The sequence below is a fragment of the Leptidea sinapis genome, chromosome 7 (genome assembly GCF_905404315.1).
Source record: "Leptidea sinapis chromosome 7, ilLepSina1.1, whole genome shotgun sequence".
NCBI classification, from domain to species: domain Eukaryota; kingdom Metazoa; phylum Arthropoda; class Insecta; order Lepidoptera; family Pieridae; genus Leptidea; species Leptidea sinapis.
The window spans coordinates 11,110,994-11,126,380 of record NC_066271.1 but is presented as its reverse complement, the minus strand read 5'-3'; the positions used below and the strand labels follow the sequence as shown (position 1 = coordinate 11,126,380).

General features: G+C 32.3%; 2 protein-coding genes across 5 annotated transcripts in view; one reads left to right on the top strand and one right to left on the bottom strand.

Annotated features, from left to right (window-relative positions):
- Window positions 1-5,858, top strand: part of LOC126965231 (scavenger receptor class B member 1-like) — a 138,453-nt gene extending 132,595 nt beyond the window's left edge. For both annotated transcript variants that reach the window (XM_050808708.1, XM_050808707.1), the window contains exons 7-10: window positions 1,134-1,248; window positions 2,424-2,574; window positions 3,446-3,587; window positions 4,105-5,858. In XM_050808708.1, the coding sequence (XP_050664665.1) occupies window positions 1,134-1,248; window positions 2,424-2,574; window positions 3,446-3,587; window positions 4,105-4,752 (1,056 nt within the window). In that variant the 3' untranslated portion in view covers window positions 4,753-5,858. The remainder of the gene's footprint in view (window positions 1-1,133; window positions 1,249-2,423; window positions 2,575-3,445; window positions 3,588-4,104) is intronic.
- Window positions 5,859-8,838: 2,980 nt separating this feature from the next.
- The window catches only part of LOC126965238 (fatty acyl-CoA reductase wat-like), a 104,292-nt gene continuing 97,743 nt past the window's right edge, over window positions 8,839-15,387 (bottom strand). For all 3 annotated transcript variants that reach the window (XM_050808729.1, XM_050808731.1, XM_050808730.1), the window contains exons 12-14: window positions 14,452-14,581; window positions 14,079-14,206; window positions 8,839-12,977 (exon numbers count right to left, since the gene is read on the bottom strand). In XM_050808729.1, coding sequence (XP_050664686.1) covers window positions 12,890-12,977; window positions 14,079-14,206; window positions 14,452-14,581 — 346 coding nt within the window. In that variant the 3' untranslated portion in view covers window positions 8,839-12,889. The remainder of the gene's footprint in view (window positions 12,978-14,078; window positions 14,207-14,451; window positions 14,582-15,387) is intronic.

The following is a 15,387-nucleotide window of genomic DNA, read 5'->3' as shown; positions in this document are numbered from 1 at the left end:
ATAATATGATTAGTCTCTTTTGCCCAGTAATTTCACTAGCTACGGCGCCCTTCAGACCGAAACACAGTAATGTTATAAACATTACTGTTTCACGGCAGAAATGGGCGCCGTTGTGGTTCCCAGCCATCTAGCCGGCATCCTGTGCAAAGGAGCCTCCCACTGATAATAATCAATGATAGAATATTTTTGATACCTTTTCATTAATGCACTTCAAAAGTTTAGAAGCATTTATACTGTCTGACTCTTCATTTATATTATTGTTCAATAGAATTTTTGTTAGTGCTATTGTAAAATGTTCCATATCAAAAGCATACCTAGGTACTGGATGCGTATATCCAGAGAAATGAAGCGTTATGCCGCCATTATATGAGAATTAAAATAATAATAATAATAATAAAACAATTGCACTTGCTTCGAGTATTATCATGAACCAGACCAGTGATATGACCAATACTTAATATGTGGCCAGACCAGTGCCCTATGTTATTGGAATATGGGATAATTAATCATTTTGTACCAGATCTTTTTTCTTCCGAGAAATTCTTCGGTGATCCATTTTCAATACATACCTCCGGGCCTACCATGAACTCTCGACCTAAAATGAAGTGCTTTACTATTTCACACCACGACGTCATATGAACGCTCCAATTTAGGTTGACGTCAAATAAATTCGGAAATTGAATCGCAAACTGTTTTAGTTCGTTCATTCATTCGTACCATGAGGTAATATTTCAACATAAAATGGATAGCTTAGATAATTTGACGCTATAAAGCGCAATTTAGAAATGTATTTGATGTAATTTTTATGCAAAAAAACCACTGAAATCATAATTATAAGTTTCGAAACGCAACGCATATGGTTCGAGTAAGAGAGACAGACTTACAGCGTCATCTCATTCTCACACCGCGGACCACTTCTTCCATAAGCGATTCAAATGCCATTCAGTTATAGGCACTTCATGGTACGAATCTTAGCGATTACTTTAGGTACCTAAACTGAACTGCAACGGAATTGAATCTCTAATTAAAAGTTGATTGTAGGCCTTCAGATGTGATTACCCAATATTTTCTTACAGTAAATAAAAATTATATTTGACTAACAAACATGGCATTAAACAGATTTTTCTTTTCAGTATCCCGTGAAAGATGGTGTGAAAAATGGCCTTGAAGGTCGTTTATATACATTCCCGGAACATATGCTCGATAATGGGAAATATATCAAAGAAAATAAATGTTTCTGTAGAAATGGTAAGTTTATATTGATAATATTGTTCTGTTGTTGTACCATAGGTGTCTTTGTTTACCCTTACAGTAAAATAATGTCTCAAATGTTCTATTGGTTGAGTTTCTTGAGGAGTAAGGAGAGATTCTTCTCGCGCCTATTTTTTTTTTATTTATTTATTGGAAAACAAACAGCTTAAATTATATTCACATTATAACACATAATTTATATTACACAAGCCAATAAAGTTTCGACTTAAATAAAAACAAAGTAGGAGTGAATATAATACAAAGTATAACGATTTGATATACAATTAAACATAAGGCGAAAAAAGTACACAAAAATACAAATGAAACAAATTTATCGGTTGGACATAATATTTTAAGGATGTTTAAGATATTCTTTAATTTTTTTAGTAATTCTTCGATAGCTGCTATGAATATAAATGTCTAAGTGACTATAATTATTATTATTATAAGTGTTGCATGCTCTTATAATAAACAATCTTAATTTCCTATATTTATCAAGAAACTTGTTTTTTCTTTGTCATATTATCAAAAAATTTTAACGTATCATTAATATAGTATTTGTAATAAAAAAAACTTAAGAGCATGACGTTATTGAGAATTCTGAAAAATCTAAGATTCAGAGCGGCACTTTGATTGCTCTCGTGATCATGCAACACTACTGCTTACTGCTGCCACGGCTATATCACATATATTTATATTTACAAATCTAACCACGATCAAACATTGCACGGACTTGCTCGTCAATACATTGTCCTAATTGCAAATTCCTTCATTAACCACGTTCCAAAATCATTGCCCGTTCTTGCTGAGGGCTTTCATTGGTCTAAAAAAGGTTATTGTGATTATTAGTGGATGACACCGTCACTTGTTCCAAAAACATCATTTATGGGAAAAAATAAGCATCTATAACAGTTATAACACGAATGTGATTACAACGCATTTCGCCTAGGAAATTATTAAATCTGGCACACATACGCTCAAAACCAAAAAAAAGTACAGGTTCATTATTATTTTGCACATAAATAAGTGTAATGACGATATACGCTCGTAAAATATACTACACATTCATTTCGTTGTGCTGATTAAGTATAACATTTCAATTTGGAATAACCTGACCGATTATCTTAAGCTATTAGTTTTATTTTATAAATTGCAATATTTTATTATTTCAGGAAAATGTTTACCAGAAGGTCTGTTAGATGTCACCGATTGCTACTACGGGTTTCCAATAGCTTTGTCCTACCCGCATTTCTACAAGGGTGATGACGTTTTGTTTAATAAAATCGAGGGCCTTACACCTAATCAAGAACTTCATGAGACTAGGTATGCAACTATATGAATATTTAATATGTAAATAATAACTTTTTTAGGCGCACCTACTTGAAATTTCATAAAAATTAATTTGCATTAATTTTGATGTTTGATAGTATAATATGCTTGTTTCTAATATTGCTAGTTTGTAATAGTGAGTATTACAAGAAACGACCATTCAAGACCATCTTGCTGGATGATAATGAGAACATCCTAAATTAAATCAAGGCATGTCGCTTAGCTATCATTATTTCACACATCAATAAAATATAGGTATACCTATAATATGATAATCGACGAAATGTTACTTATTAAAAAGCTATAAAGAATTTGCTGAAGCAGTACGTAGAAGAATGATGAATAATTTCATTGAAATTTATGAATGTTCAGAAAACTAAGCCAGAGAAATATAAGAATGAATAAAAACTTAGTATTGATAAAATTTGTAAATCAAATCAAAATGAAACAAAACTTATTAAATCTAACTGTCGGTAATCAGTTTTCCAACTGCCAATTTCAATGTAAAGTATGTAGTTAAAGATTATTTAAAATCCATGTTTATAGAAAAAGATTATCTGTCACTTTCAGACCAAATGCTAGTAAAAGTTTGAAAAAAAGAACTGACGCAAATGGTCATTTAAATATCAAAAGAAATTGAAAAGCTCAAATAACCAAATTATGTGAAAGAATTTATCACTATACATCCATTTAAAAATATCTAAACTTATGCAACTTCTCGAGATAAGTTTTTTATAATATTGGTGCGCCAAGGATTTTTACAGTACAGTGCTAGTGTCAAATTATTCGCCAAACTTCAATCTATTCGTATATTGAACGCTCTTCAATCTATTTTAAAAATACTAATGCTAAAATATTTATTCAGGTTTTGGGTTCAGCCGGAATCAGGACTTCCTTTAGACGTCAGTGCAAAATTCCAAATTAACATGGCACTGGATGACATATCAAATATGAAAAATACTGAGAAGTTTGCCAACATATACTTACCGCTTTTGTGGTTTGATATTGTAAGTATTTTTATTTCTGTTTATGTTTTAAAACAATCTATTAATTTATGTACATGTGTACTTTTTAAACAAAAGAAGTATTTAAAGTACACATAATATTAGAAGTTACACTTCTTTGGTATAAATAAAAACATAAATAACTAACTTTTTACTCTGCGAGCAAGTGCCGTACACGAAATTGCGGTAAAAAAAATTGAGTGTCTTCCCACTTTTATAATTAACTAAATAAAATAAACAAAATTAAAAATATTTAATACAACTGAACGTCTCCATATTGCGGTAACATATTTTATAATTTTGTTGTAATTATTCCAAATCATTTTATAATACTCTCATTTACAATGATATAACAAAGAAATGAAATGATTCGAAATCTCTCAAAATATAATTATATCGGTATTATTATTATACTAAAACATATATTTTATATGCTTTAAGCTAAAATTTAATATCCTCGTCGACAAATGACTGTATCACGAATATAATTTTATGTTCTTATTTCTTTTTACTTTTCCAGAGACTATTTGAATTACCTACCTCAATGGAAACGCGTTTTAAGCTGTACCTCAATATATTACCCGTTGTAGAGAGGTGTGCCATGTACATTGGATTTATCATCGGATCAGTTCTAATTATTATTACGATATACATTCTCACATTTAAGATAATGTTTAAAACGTACAAAAAGAATCAGTGTAATAACCTCCGTCCCCCATTATGGTCTGGAGTAAATTCAAAACAGACCAATGTTATCAAAGACAGCGTATACGAACCTTGCGAAATACCGATCAATGAATCAGAATCTGATAATTCTGATCAAATAGAGTCTAATAAATCCACAAAACTGCATTCCAATATATTGATCGCCTTTGGCCATAGAATATCAAATATGTATAACGCATTTGGTAAGCCCAATAAATTAGATAATGAAAGAAGTGACAGAAAACAATCATTAATAAATGCAGAAGATTCACAAGATGACATGAATGAAGCATATAAAAGTGATTCTTGTGAGGAACAAGCGGTGAGCAAATATCGTGCTGTGAACCAAACTGATAGCGAAGATGATTGTAAATATTTAGAAGTCTTGGATGATGGTAGTGGATTCGATGATTACGTTTATTCAAATAATGAAAGATCTACAGTTCTTAAGTTAGTTGGATAGCGTCAGTTATATCGAATAGTTAATACGATAATATGTATATCTATGAAGAAGAAAGATATTACTTAGAACTGCCAAAATGAGTAAATATTGATGGATTATCAGCTATATAGTAGACTATACAATATTTAATTAAATTGTCAGTTCTAATTATTATTTTTATGATTCGACATGCCTGTTCACTGCATTTTGTATATAATATTTATTTATAAATGTTGATGTATGAACATTTCCCTTTAAGTATTATTTTTTACAAAGTTTCTAAATTTCGTCTAGCTAGTAGTTTTTAATTATTGAGGAATTTAATGTTATTCACACTGGACACGAATATTTCTATACATTTTCTGTATTTCTAGAATTTTCTAGACTTTCTAGTTGGAGTCATTAATTTTCGAAAATATTATTTATTTCACCGTTAAGATGTGTGGAATATGAAAACATTGAAATAGTGCAATTTTTTTTAATTGATTACTAAATCCTACATAATTATAATGAATAACTAAATATTTTTAATTTGACGTTAAGCTTGAAAATATATAAAACGAAGATTTTAGGAAGTCTTCGAAGACTCAATTGGCATAATATGAGTTAAATTTACAACTTGAAATTTTAATTATGTTACATATCCTACTTAATTCAATGAAAATTATTTATAATATAGTAACTACCTATCTTAATAATTGTAAATATAGTTAAATTGTAAAATAGAGTTGACCTTAACGAAGATTTTTATCAAATTCCTGCTTTGATCATATAGATTCCATCATTTAAGGTAAACTCCATTAAGCCAGCAACAAAGCTCCTTTATTAATCTTAGTGTTTAAATTTTAAGTATTATTGTTTAAAAGTAGTTTATTTTATGACAGACTGTGAACTTAATAACAATTGCGCCGTTTACTTAGATGATATTTTTTATTAAAACTATTTTCCGTTTGCTGAGCTTTAAGTTTATCTAAACTACATAATATATAGAAAAAAATTACTCTTACGTTTCTAGGCGCAATTTTACGTATGTTAAGAGTACAAGCTCAAATCATGTTGTGATATAGTTAAGAATTATGTATTATAAGGTTATATTGGTGAAAACTATTAAAAGAAAATTGAAATTATTTCGATTGTTTTTTTTTTTATTTACCTGAATATTTTACCCAGTATAATATAGTTTATATTATTTAGTTTAATATTGTTTAATTATATATAGTTTAATATAATTAACATAAAGATCATGCCGTTAAGATCAAGTAGCATACTTACAATAAACTCCAAGTACTGAGGATTAATAGATTTCAATCAGCGCTGCATTATATCACGATAATGGGCAGAAATGGCTGCAGTCCACCAAACACATCTTAGCCCTGTGATTTACGGATTTCACTTTCCACCCTCATATTTTTATTTACCCAACTCACAGTTTTTACATTTCAAAGCTTGAAGGTAAAGTAAACTCCGGATATGATAAATGTTCATTTCACATTTCACAAATATTGATTTTCACCGTCCATTGTTTACGAATTCTCATCAATCTTTGATATTTCTTCTAATTAGAATTTTTTATTACACCCACAAAAGACATTTCATCTAAAATCCTCTGGGCAACAGTTCGATGTGCTATCTTATCTGAATATCGTATCTATATATTGTCTTATAATCTACTCGAAACGGTATACGCATGATTCTTGAAATCAAAATTCTGAGGAACATCACAATTGCGTTCGCCAGTAATCAGTAATTTCACTAGTTTGTTGCGCTTCAAACCGAAACACAAAACCTTTACCATACAAACGTTTTTAACAATTCTTTTGAACTTCGTAATAAATTTATTTTGAACATTTTCTGGGATCTTGTTGTAAAAGCCCATCTCCTCACTAAAGACTTACTAACTCGACTTAGCCGAGTGGTAGGCACTATAAGTTTGTCTGTTCCTGGTGTAACAAAATGCAAATTCACTTACGTATCTACGAGGGGTGGCTGATATAAAATCTACTTTGTTAAAGAAAGTTTTGAAAATCGAACTGGCCACTGCAAAATCATATTCTATATTTATTCCTTTTTCAAAATTATGACGCTTATTTTTTTTCGCTTGCTTTTGTTTTTTTGGCGCGGCTTTGATTTCACCATGTCGAAAGAAAATTGTAAAATGATGAAATTTGAGCATCGAGCAGTGATTAAATTCCTAAGTAAAGAAGGAAATACGCCTACGCAGATCAGAGAGCGCATGTTAAAGGTGTTTGGTGATTCAAGTCCTTCTGAATTCGTCATAAAGTTTTGGTCGAAGCAATTTAAACATGGCCGTAAGAGCCTGGAAGACGACCCACGTAGTGGAAGGTCAATTTCTGCTGTTACCGCAGATAATGTTGAAAAGGTGAAGAACCTGATTCTTGCAGATCGGCGAATCAAGCATTGTGAGATAGCCAGAGATGTGGGCATTAGCAAGGAACGAGTTCATGAAATTATTCACGAACATTTGGGCATGTCCAAGGTGAGCGCGCGTTGGGTCCCTAGAATGTTGACCCCCTTTGACAAACAAAGGCGAGTAGAATGTTGTCAGGCATTTCTAGGCCTGGTCAAAGGTAAAGAAGAAGAGACTATCTCTCGAATTGTGACCTGTGATGAAACTTGGATTCGCCAGTGGGATCCGGAAAGCAAACAAGAGTCAATGCAATGGAAATTTAAAGGAGAAAAGCCGCCAAGAAAGTTCAAGGTTCGGCCGTCGGCTGGAAAACTAATGGCCACTGTATTTTGGGATGTCGAAGGGATTTTGATGATAGATTATTTGCCTAAAAATACAACAATGAATGCTGAATATTATGCAAACTTGCTTAACCAGCTTCGTGAACAAATCAAAGAAAAGCGGAGAGGCAAACTCAGCAAAGGTGTTCTGATTTTACAAGACAATGCTCCTGTACACACAGCCTTAACGGCGAGGTCAGCCCTGAGCAAAAACGGCTTCACAGAAATTAACCATCCACCTTATAGTCCAGATCTGGCTCCCTGTGACTATTTCTTATTCAAAGATTTAAAGAAAAAATTGAGGGGTCGCAGATTTTCGACGGACGAAGAAACGAAGGAGGCTGTGACTGACCATTTTGACGAGCAAAATAAAAATTACTATTATAACGGCATGATGTCACTTATTTGCAAATGTCATAAGTGTATTTCACTTGCAGGAGACTATATAGAAAAATAAAAAAAAAACTAGCCATCAAAGTCTTTTCTTTCATAGTTAGGTAGATTACTTATCAGCCTCCCCTCGTATGTACATATATAACATTATCAAGAATATATTGAGAAGCAACTAGAATATATTGTAAAACAATGCAGCTGTTCCCACCCAGCGCGGCTTTTCGTTTCAAGGTCAACCAGATACCCGCCGAATCCACGGGGGATCCACCAGTCAAGCGGATAAGCATTTTTGACATTTAGTACGGTACATTTTACATATTTCATTTTGTTGCTATTTAACTCTAGGTTATTAGGGTTACATGATGTCAGATAGAATATCGTTTACTACGTCATAGATAACATGGTTTCTTTTCACTTTGAATATTAGTGTCGTATCATCTGCAAACAATGCTACCTTATGGTTTTTTTCTATAAGATCAGGAAGATTATTTATATTTAAATAAGGAAGAGGAACGGTCCAAGAATAGATACTTGTGGTACCCCCACACTGAGAGGAGTCCCAGGAGATCTCCTGCCATTCACGTCGACCCTCTGAATTTTATTATTTAGATGTGAAATTAAAAGATCGGGTGCAGTTCCTTTTATGCCATAGCGATATAGCTTCCTGACCAGCGTTGAATGTTGCAAACTATCGTAAGCCTTAGATAATAGTTATTAATAATATAATTATAGAATCGGAATATACTCAACTTGACCATTAATTAATAAGAAATCATGTTCAACCTGTTATTCAAACTCTATCTATATATCTAGGGCAAAAGAAAATCTGAACAAATTAAACGCGTGATGCACGCACAGATTTTCTTTTGCCCTAGTTCGATTGTAATAACTGCAGATTTATGCTGATATATGTCTTGTTCTTCTCATACGTCTAAGAAAAAACTTACACTAAATAAATAAAAGAAATATATTTCCATCTATTTATTAAAATAATGAACTTAACTGTACAGATATGTGTATTCAATGATACTTACAACGTAACAATATCAACACACATTCTTGTCACGATTAATGCAAAACATTGTTTCTCTAAACTTATATATAAACATTTTTTGGCTGTAACTTAACCAATTACTGTATGATGCAAATCAATAGATCACAAAAGACCTATTTAAATATATATAACGAATTATAGGCAGAATTAATATAGGCATGTATATTTATTGTTATCGGTAGCGTTTGGTTAATCTTAAACAATTAAAATTGTTACAGTAAGCTTCTAAGATAATTGAGTTTACTTTGGGACTTAAATCCAGTTAAGATAGAGTAACTCAGGTGTATCCCTGTAGGTTTGACTATTTTCAGCGACGCCAGTGGAAGTCCTTACATGCAGATACAACTTTTATTAAACTAAAAAATATTAACACTAGGTCTTTTAGATACATAATACTTTATAGCTCATATCTATATGGTTCACTGTTCACATAATGTACAAAAATTGGTAATAATTATTTCAGGAAAATGTTTGTGCATTAATATAATAATTCAAGATAACATTTTTTTTCTTAATATTCATTCTGATGTCCTCCTCAATAAAGAAGTATTGGTATGAAATATACATATAAGTATAAGGAATTATCTAATTTTAACTATAATATTATTCCTTATACTATTACTATTATATATTATAGTTAAAATAAGATAAAAACAAATTAATTCTGAATTAACAATTGTATTATTATGAAATTATATTAATATTATGTAATAGATAATTCCAACTGAATCTGAGTGCCCCACATACTGAATTTAATTATAATATTGTCGATTGACAAATATTGTATTTCCGTCTTTAAGTGAATAGGTATTTATATAGACGTTATAGCTTCACAGCGATTTTTTTAAGTTCGTTAATTTTTTTATTGTGTAATGATGGAAGGAAATTTTCTGATCTCATAACAGATATTAAAAAGAGAGCGTTGGAAAAGAAAATATTAAAAGATGAAATCTTCCAATTTATTTAATATAAGTCGTCGTATGCTAGCTGCTAAAAGTCAGCACTCCAGCACCAGATAAGAAAAGTAAGAAATCGGATACAGGAACCCAGGTAATGGACATAGATGACTGGAAATTTGGAGAGCCGTTTAATGGAAGGACATCGAAGCAACTGCGCGTGACATGAAGACGAAATTAGCGACCATGCCACTTCAGTTACATTGTAATCATGTAAACCTAAAGTTACAATATTTGCGATATATTTTTAAATTGCGCTGCAAATTTCAAATCAGAGTAGCGAGAACCACAGTCGCCACAAACCGTACCAACCACTCGTACCTTTTATAGTGATGTGTCGGTTGTTTATCGATAATTTTCCTTTTTACTAGTAAAGGATACAATCCACGACTGACATTGTTTATAATTTTCTTCTAAACAGTGTATTTTTCATCGCTTTTTTTTAATAAAAATTAAATGTTTGCTTGCGGATATTATTTATTTTGGAAAAACATTTCTTTAACTTGTTAATATTTGTTGAGGTACGTAATATTCAGAATAATTATTACGCTGACATATCAACTTAAACAGGGAAGACCAAGAAATTCATTCGCAATGAGCGATTTTACTGTATTATTGTCTTAAAACATAGCTGATCTATTTCTCATATAATATTTGTATAAATACATATATCTATAATGCTTTATTATATTATCACATCTATCTAACATAATTGAAATAACCATACACTTATATATTTTCACAGAATTTATAGCAAACACAATAGGGCATGTAAAGTGTATAAGATATTTCAATTATTAATAATTTCAAATCTGTTCTAGCAAACTATTACAATTATTTATATATCTAGTCTAGCTAATTGTAAAATGCAACCCATCTATCTACATCAATGTTTCACTACACTATTGAGCAATTGTTCTCAACCAATTTAGTTTGAAACCGAAAGGCAACGAGATTGCAATACACCTGAAGTTGAAAACAGGTACATTTTTTTAAAACAAATACAAAATCACTATCACATTGCCGATTCTAATATCTGATTATTTTGAATAACATTTTTTTGTTTGCTTTGTACATCTAATTGATTGCTGTACACATTGGACTAAGATGTATCCCTAAATGGCGGTTGCTCATTGCAAGACTATTCAGCCGATGCAATTTATTTGTCCCTATAGTACGCTTAGTTATTACTAAAATGTGGGCCAAACTTAAAACCGGCGCCAAAGAAGTCCTAACATGCCATAGTTTACTCTACCATAATTTTTCTTGCATAATTTGATGATTTTCTTTACTTAAAGACTCCTAAGTACTTTTAGGAGTTTAACCTGATACTTGATACAAGGGCGAAAACGACCACCAACAACACTATTTGCGGAGATCCTTTGATGTGGGACCAAGAAAACCGAAGCTCAAATCTCCAATCCTAGCTCAATGTGTACAGCAGCCATTACATAGATGGTTTATAAATACATATGTTTAAAACTCAACTTCACTATATCCACTTAAATTTTCGAAATGATTTACAACACTAATGTCATATGCCCTAGATCGAATGATATCTGCTGTTAGGATAAGTTGTTACTGTTGATAATCCAACGAACATGACTAGGGCACAAATTGTTTGTGTGGGCAGCGAGTGAATAATATTAGATTATTGTAAATACAGTGATACTAGTAAAATAAGTCCTGAGTCTGAAAGTAATACATAAAATTGGAATAGAACAATGCAGAGTATAGTATTACAGAGTAATAACGCATAAAATAATGAGTTTAAAACACAATAATTGCATTGACACGGTAAATGTTAAATTGGTATCGTCAACGTTCGACGTTTGGCGGACAGATATTTCTGTTTTATGCAACAGATTGCAAAAATATAACATCAATCGTAATAAGTGACGTAAATATTTTGGTCATGGAGCCTTTAACTTATTCTTTTAATATCCCTCAGTTCTACTATGAAACTTCCTAGGTTAAGAGGTTTGAGGCCTTCCTCAGTTTTAAGAATTCAAACCTAATATTTTTGTTACTCTAACGCAGTTGTGGTAATAATAAGTGCGATAAGTATAACTGCAGGTCTGACTAAATATCATGAGTAAAAAACAAAAATAATCGGCAATTTAGTTCTCGACTATTTCCTCCTACAAAACTAAACTAATTGTCACGAAATTTTAGAGACTGAATTGGTAGAACATATTCTGTGTCAGACTGTTTTATTTTTTCTGTATTTTACCGGATTTTTATATAAAGATTCTGTTTTTGCCCTATTTGATTAAGCCGATTTAAATACTGTTTGAAGTAATCTTGCGCTTACAAAGACAAAAATAACAAACAAAGCAAAACAGAGAGATACAGGTTAAAATCTATAAGAAAACAGTCGAGAATTTTGTTTGAAAAATTAAAAAAATTAATATCACAAAAGGATTATTTATATTTGGAAGTGTTGATAAAGGTCGACACCTAGGCGTATATTTCATGAAAGGCCAATAGAAGACCGCAATATCTTCCTATCCTTTCTTAAGAAGACATTCTTAATTATCACAGAAATCTAAATAAGAAGATAAAATAAATGTTATGTGCCATACATAAGTACATTACATTTCTATGTACACTTGCAACGCGCTGGTTATTGGTAATCTCATAGTGAGAATTGATCGCCATATACTTGATTTAAAGAAAACAGGAGTTTTATTGATATTGTTGCAGATTGTGGAAGTTTCCACTTTCTTGTATATACGTATATAGAAGAAAACACAAAGTTACCAACATCAAAGTTACCTTTGTTGTTTGCAGTTTCAAAAAACTGTCATAATTCAGTATTATGATGCTTTTCTTTTGCCGCCAAAACACTGGGTTACTTCTTATCACGAAAGACCAACCATTTCACTTGTCGCAGCTCGAAACAATCATTTACTACAACTGATAACCGAGTAAATGTTACATCAGTCTTCAGTTTTGTGCGTGCAGGGGTATATTATGCGTTACTAATCTTGCATTACAATATTAATTATATCAACCTATCTAATATTGTCCATATTAAATATATCACAAATGCAAAGAATGTTACCCTTACTATCTGATGTAGATAATATAACCTGAAACAAGAAAATGGTTTTCATTAGTAGTAGTCATTTTAGTTCGTGAAATTAAGAGTTCGTTTATATTGCACAATGTAGTGGCTGAGGCTTCACAGTACGCCTTATGACACTTGTATTGGGAATATATAGCAAAAACTAGAGTTTTACCCGTTTTTTAAGGCCTATTTGCCTTTGTCTTCCAGATAATTAATATACAGGTGGTGGTTTGAAGTGAAGTACTGTTTCGCCTTACTGAGTACACCTAGCTCATTAGAGGCTTATTTGGCCTTCTCTTACAGTTGACCAAGGAACTAAAGATAACCCAATAAATCAAATCCAAGTATGCCGATACAAGCTGTGGCATTTAGATGAGCGATCTCAGTTGAATCGTGGGGTTACAATTAAGGGAGACTTTGAGTGAATCCACAATCATGCGTTGTTAGGTGTGAATTAGATGAAATTTGACCCCATTTCGACACTTTGATTTGTATAGTTACTGTGGCACACTAATTTTGGCTTTTAATTCGGAGCACCAACGATAACAACCATGATGCTCCGATCAAAGAAAAAGCTAGTAATCCTTTTGTATAACTTCTGGAAGTCTAAATGGGGGCAGTTCTATTATAAGCGCGTACTACACTAATTCGAAAGGCAGAATGTCCAGACTCACTGCCTAACGACAGGCAGAGGCCCTTTGACTCAACCGACTTGATCTACCAGGTTGTGGATAGGTGAGCTACAACATGGTCCTTTCCCCTTCACTTTGCCTAGCACCATCATATTACTAGCTAGTCCAGGCTGTCAGTTATAACTTTGCGGCACCGTGACGTTAATTGATAAATCTCTCTTTAGTAGGTAAAATGTGAAGTGATTTATGTGTTGTCGATAATTATATATTCAGCAAGTGACACTGTGAATACACTAACAACAGGTAAATATGTCGATCTATATAGGTATATAGTTTTATGTTCAAAATACTTTTTAAATAGCGTCTTATGCTGCAGCCATATTGTTGCGATAAGGCGAAAATTTAAGTTGTAGCGGCTGTGACAAACATGTATAACTCTTTTCAGTATGCTATTCAAATGATTTTATTGAGTTAATTAATTTGAAAACTACCTTCTCCATTTAATCCTGGCTTGAGGTACAGTATCCTCTGACTCCTTGAATAAATACTGCCGAATACCCTGCAGGTAGTACTCGAAGTATTCGTCCCAATTGATATCTTTCATGCTGAATGGAAATATCTGAAAATTAAGATTCATATTTAAGTGTGTGTTTATGAAAATGTGGCACAGGAACAATTTAATCCACATCCTGACGTTTTGCATTGGTAGCGAGGGCGTCATAATATATAATAGGAGAATGTTTAATTAATTTTCGAACTTTACAGTGTTAACTCAACAATTTTTACCTTTCTGAATATGTTTGACAAAACAACAGCTGTTTTTGCAATAAAATATCAGCTTATATTTTTATATATTGCACTAACCTGTTTATCAAGATCTGACGTGGTGTTCCATAGTTCTTGGGTCCGCCGGTTACAGAAATATATCTCCTTTGTAGTGAAGTAACTTATAACTGACGAGAACTTATGAATCTTACGATACACCTTAAGCATTCTGAAATTTAAAAACAGTTACTCTATTAATATTGTCGTTACTGAACTAAGCAATATATTTTTTTTTGGAATAGGAGAACAAGCAAGTGTACGGGTCACCTGATGTTAAGTGAACACCGCCGCCCACATTCTGGTGTTCACTTATTCATTCAAAGGTATTCGCGCTTATTTTGAACGCCGCATCGTCCTGAAAACTTCGCACAAGGAAGCTCGCACTGTAGAAATCGAAATGCCAAACATCCTGATAGTGGGGATGATATCTTAATTTGTGGCATGTCGTACGAAGGTGGAATTTTAACAGCTCTTCGGAACACTCCCCGTGATGAATTCTGTAGAAGACACACAATGAAACGACGTCTCTACGCAAGGACAAGTGATCTACCCTTTCACAGAGGACTTTTGGGTTAGGCGTTTAATAGCAGGAGAAAAAAATAGATCACCTGATGGTAATTAATGACCGCCGCCTATAATCTCTTACAATACCAGAGGAATCACAGAAACTTCAGCTTTTTGGATTACTATACGGGCTTTTTACGAAGATTCCTAATGTTATCATCCTGGAACGTTCTTTCCAAGCTTGGTGCTTTCTAGTGATTTCACACCCTTTCTATTCTTCTATTTTCGGCACCTTTCTCTTGCTTTAACCTTATCAGATGTCGACAGTAGAGATTCGCTCCAGCGGTTAAGACGCCGAACGCCCTTCCAATCTTCACCATATTTAGTTAATCCTAGTTTTGCCTAAATCTGTAAAGCGGATGCCCTTATTGTATATATATTTATGATCCACTTTTCATCACCAGTTTTACC